The sequence below is a fragment of the Pterocles gutturalis genome, unplaced genomic scaffold (assembly GCF_000699245.1).
Source record: "Pterocles gutturalis isolate BGI_N339 unplaced genomic scaffold, ASM69924v1 scaffold15455, whole genome shotgun sequence".
NCBI classification, from domain to species: Eukaryota; Metazoa; Chordata; class Aves; order Pterocliformes; family Pteroclidae; genus Pterocles; species Pterocles gutturalis.
In genome coordinates, this window is record NW_010138497.1 from 1 (window position 1) to 4,264 (window position 4,264).

The 4,264-nt window shown below is 51.7% G+C and overlaps 1 protein-coding gene across 1 annotated transcript; it reads left to right on the top strand.

Moving 5' to 3' along the window:
- Positions 1–3,303: 3,303 nt before the first annotated feature.
- Positions 3,304–3,875, top strand: LOC104468787 (loricrin-like; the record flags this gene model as incomplete). Its single annotated transcript, XM_010083030.1, has 2 exons — positions 3,304–3,604; positions 3,637–3,875. Coding segments are annotated over 2 exons (540 nt in total), but the record flags the coding sequence as incomplete, so codon positions are not given.
- Positions 3,876–4,264: the final 389 nt, after the last annotated feature.

The window sequence follows — 4,264 nt, forward strand, 5'->3', positions numbered from 1 at the left end:
GAAGTAGTGGAGGATCATCTGGATGCTGCAGTGGAGGATCATCAGGCTATGGCATGGGAGGAGGATCCAGTGGTGGGTCTTCAGGATCAAAGAGTATAAGTGGAGGGGGAAGTAGTGGAGGGATGCTGCAGTGGGGGATCCTCAGGCTACGGCATGGGAGGAGGATACAGCGGTGGCAGTGGGGGATCAGGCCACAAGATCATTATTAGCTCAGGTGGTGGAGGAGGTGGCTCATCTGGATGCTGCAGTGGAGGATCCAGTGGTGGGTCTTCAGGAGGCAAGATCATCATTGGAGGTGGAAGCAGTGGAGGTTCCTCTGGATGCTGCAGTGGAGGATCTGGTGGTGGCAGTGGCGGTTCGTCAGGCCACGGAATCATCATCAGCTCTGGAGGGGGCAGTGGAGGGTCCTCCCATTCCACGCAGCAGAAATGCCCCATTGTCATTCCCCACATCGAGTCCCATCAGACCAAGCAGGCCTGCCACTGGCCCCCCAGCCACCAGAAGTAACAGCCACAGGTGGCCTTGGCACCCAGTGAGAACAACCCCTCCTCTGCCATCTCACAGTTTTGCCTCCAGACCCTGTGCTGTTTGCTGTTTCCTCCAAGCGTGTCCTCTCCTCTTCCCTTGATGCTGCTTCCCTGTGCTGAAACTCCAGGATTAACAGTCCTGTGCCCTGCTGCTGGTGTTGGAACTCCTGAGGATACTTTTTCAAAGAGCATTTTTCATATCTAATAAATGCAATAATATCTCAAATCTACCTTTTTTGAGAGTTTGTTTTTTCTTGTATTCTCAACCAAGGTCTTATGGTCTTGGGAGATAGAAATCTATCTGATGAGACATCTCACTCCTCTCTGTAGAGAGATGGTGGGTTCAATAGTGCATTGCTGTAGATGTAGCCCTAAAGCCACCCAGTTTGTAGCCCTGGAGAGTTTGAAACTTCATTTTCACCTGGGCTCTGTGATAGAGAGCCCAAAACATAAAGCACTCTGAGCACCCAACATCCCTTTGAGACCTGTGCAAAGTGCAGCCATCCCAGCTCATGGCTCTAAGGCTTCTGATGCAGCAGCATCCAAGGACAAAGTCTGTGAAGATGTGTTGTCCCCCCAGGAGACACAGCCAAGTCCATCAGGCTCAGTCCTGGAGAGCAGGGATTGGGACCGACCCTCAACAGCAGCTGTTGCCATCCAGAGTGGCCAATAACACCAACGTCCACACCCCTGCCATGCCCCTGCTTCCCTCCCAGCTTTGCAAACTCAGAGCAGCTCATCCCGGAGGGTAAACCTCACACGCTGGATCTGCCAAATCAGCCCTGGGCCAGGTAGAAGGAAATAAAACCAGCAGCAAGTCCCTCGGGCAGCTCAATGCAGTCCAGATCATGCCTCCAGGCCTTAATGTCTCCTTGCCCAAGCATTTGAAATAGCCGAGGCCAGCATCACCACCCTTGTGCACTGCTTTCTGCCCCATAGACGTGGCCTTTTGCGAAAGTTGGGACTGGCTGTCCCCATGGCAAAATAGTCCAGCCTGCAAGAGCCATGCTGTGGGGCTGATCTGGAGCACCACAGGCTGCAGCATGCTGGTGGACATCATGGATGTGGACATCGTGCGGGTCCATACAACCGGCACGGTCACGGCACATACCCCCTGCAGCCCTCTGGACCAGTCTCCCCAGAGTCCCTGGTGCTTGGTGCTCTTTCCAAGCTAGAGGAAGGACACAGCATGTGAAAATGCAGAAGAAAGCTTTGGAGGCATAATCCTTCATTAGAGGAGTAATTCAGCCACAGCGGATTGAAGCGTTAGGACAGTCACACCTCTGTAATTCTCTCCAGGGCACCTAAGCTTTCTCAGAGCACCTCTACCACCCTTCAAAAATGCCTAAGCCGGGTGTTTCACTTTTGGCGAGCTTCTGGTTCGGATGCAAATGTCTTCCTCAGAAAATCTCCCACTGCGGGAGCCACCAGTGGGATCAACGTGCCGTGCGGCCAGCAGGTGTTTTCTCAGCATTCGTCTTCCACTTTCCTGGGTATCTGCAGATCACACCCACCCCTGCAGTGATGCCCCGAGCCAAGAGTGCTACCAAACCGAAAAACTTCCACTCCCTGCCCCTTCCCCGAGAAGGACTCGGTCACCACCACCCTCTGCCCCAAACTCACTAATCCTCTTACTCAGCATCTCCCTACACCCATGCTCCCACCCACCTCCCCTGGCCTCCCCCAGTGTCACCACCTTGCTGGGGGCCGAAGCGATCCCCCACGGGTCAGGGCAGGAGCACAGGAATAGGATCATTAAGCGGGAGTAGCAATTACTGCTGCATGCAACGCAACAAGTAGCGTGAAGGCAAGATATTGATCGGATGTCATGAGTCAAAGCAAAGGCTGAAATCAGAATTTGACTGGTAAATAAATCCTTGCCATTCCTCAGGGTGTCTCACTTCCCATATATGCTAAACACCATATAAAAGTTCCTGTCTCTTTAAGCTCCTCATTCAGTCGACTTTTATCTTCTAAATGTGTTTCCAATGGCTGAGGAGGGTAAGTCTGCTTTTTCTGAGCTTTTATTATTTCATATTCAAGGGATATATTTTCTCTTGACAACTTGACTTGCAGCAGTAGCCACGTTGCTTGAGCATCCACAGCAAAGTTCTTGGGATCTGTATGATTTCTTGCTATGGTGCAGATCAGGTCGCTAGGAAGCAAGGCAAAGTCAGGTCACCGAACCCAGAGTTGCAAGGTTGGGCAGGCTAAAACCCCAGATGAGTCTGCAGGGACCAGCACGTGGTGACTGCAGTGTCTTTGCAGTTTTAAACAGGTTTGCAACATGCAGGACACATTTTTTTTTATATTACTTAACAACAAGCCTATGCTGTACTCCATGGCTGTGCCGATTGCCTTATGTAAAAGACCTTTGATGGTGCTACGCAACGACAGCAATAATACAGCCGGCAATGTCATCTTGGCCGGAAATTTTGATCCACCGCTCTTGCATCAGTTTAAAAAAAAGAAGCGAGGATAATCCTTGCTATTTTTACAGATCTGCAGTTACAGTCGTGAAGATGAGTGGGGAGAACCATGGCAGTTATTAGATGTTAAAAGAATATATTTCAAATTTCAATTCTCTGGAAATACATCCTGGAGATAAGAAACAGAAAAGCTAACCCAGTAAGACTCAAAATACTCTTGCATTTGAAGAAGAGCCTGACATTGCCCCAGGCCCTGGCAAAGCCTTTCTGACCACACCACCTGAAGCCTCCCCACCTGCCATGGTGCAAAAATGGTGCAGGTTTGAAGGTTTTTTTTCCTCTTTCAGATTTATCGCTATCTCCGAGAGAGATGCGCCCAGCGGAACAGGGGCTACAGCAATGAGATCTCCTCGCACCGCAGAGGAAACCACTCAAACCTCCATGGACATGGGTCCTTCTTCTGCAGTGGGGAAGGCTCGATCATTTACAGCCGGGACGCTTCATCCTGGCAGCCCATGTCAACGTTGTCCACCTACAACGCTGCAGGGCGGTACAGATGTGACGGCGATGGATCTGTTGTAATAACCAGCGGCAACAGCGGGGGGACGTCTGGCTGGGGCGCTGCAGGGGGGACAGTCCCAGTCTATGGCAGTGAACAGGGTGGGGCAACGAGGGCTCAGGACGGAACCCCTTTGTCAGCTCCGGGGGTGGTGGAGGATCCACCTGCCATAGTGAGAGATTGGGCATCGCTGGGGGAGGAGGCAGTGGGTCAGGGTACAGTAGCAGAGGACTGGGCTACGGCATCGGGGGATACTCAAGCCCAGAGCTCAGCTACGGAGGCGGTGGGTGCTCCCAGGCCATACAGCAGAAATGCCCTGTGGTCATTCCCAACATTGACACTCAACAGAGCAAGAGGGCGGTGGGTGCTCCCAGACCATACAGCAGAACTGCCCTGTGGTCGTTCCCAACATTGACACTCAACAGAGCAAGAATATCAACCACTGGCCCCCAAGCCAGAAGAAGTGATCCAACTCAGCAGCCACCCCTGCTCAAGCAAAAGTGCCCTGGATGTGTCATCATGGTCAAGGAGCTTTGCATTCCTCACGTTGGGCTGTGACCACCACTGGGAAAAGTGACTTGTGCTTTGGTGACGGGAAAAGATTCTTCTCTCCGTCTCCTTTTGCTCATGGGTTGGAAAATAAAACTTCATAGTCCGTGGGAAAATCCAGTATTTGAATGATTTCCTTGATTTCTGCCTCCTTCACTCAAAATCCAGATAAATGCCCAAGGAGTCTGCTTCACAACACA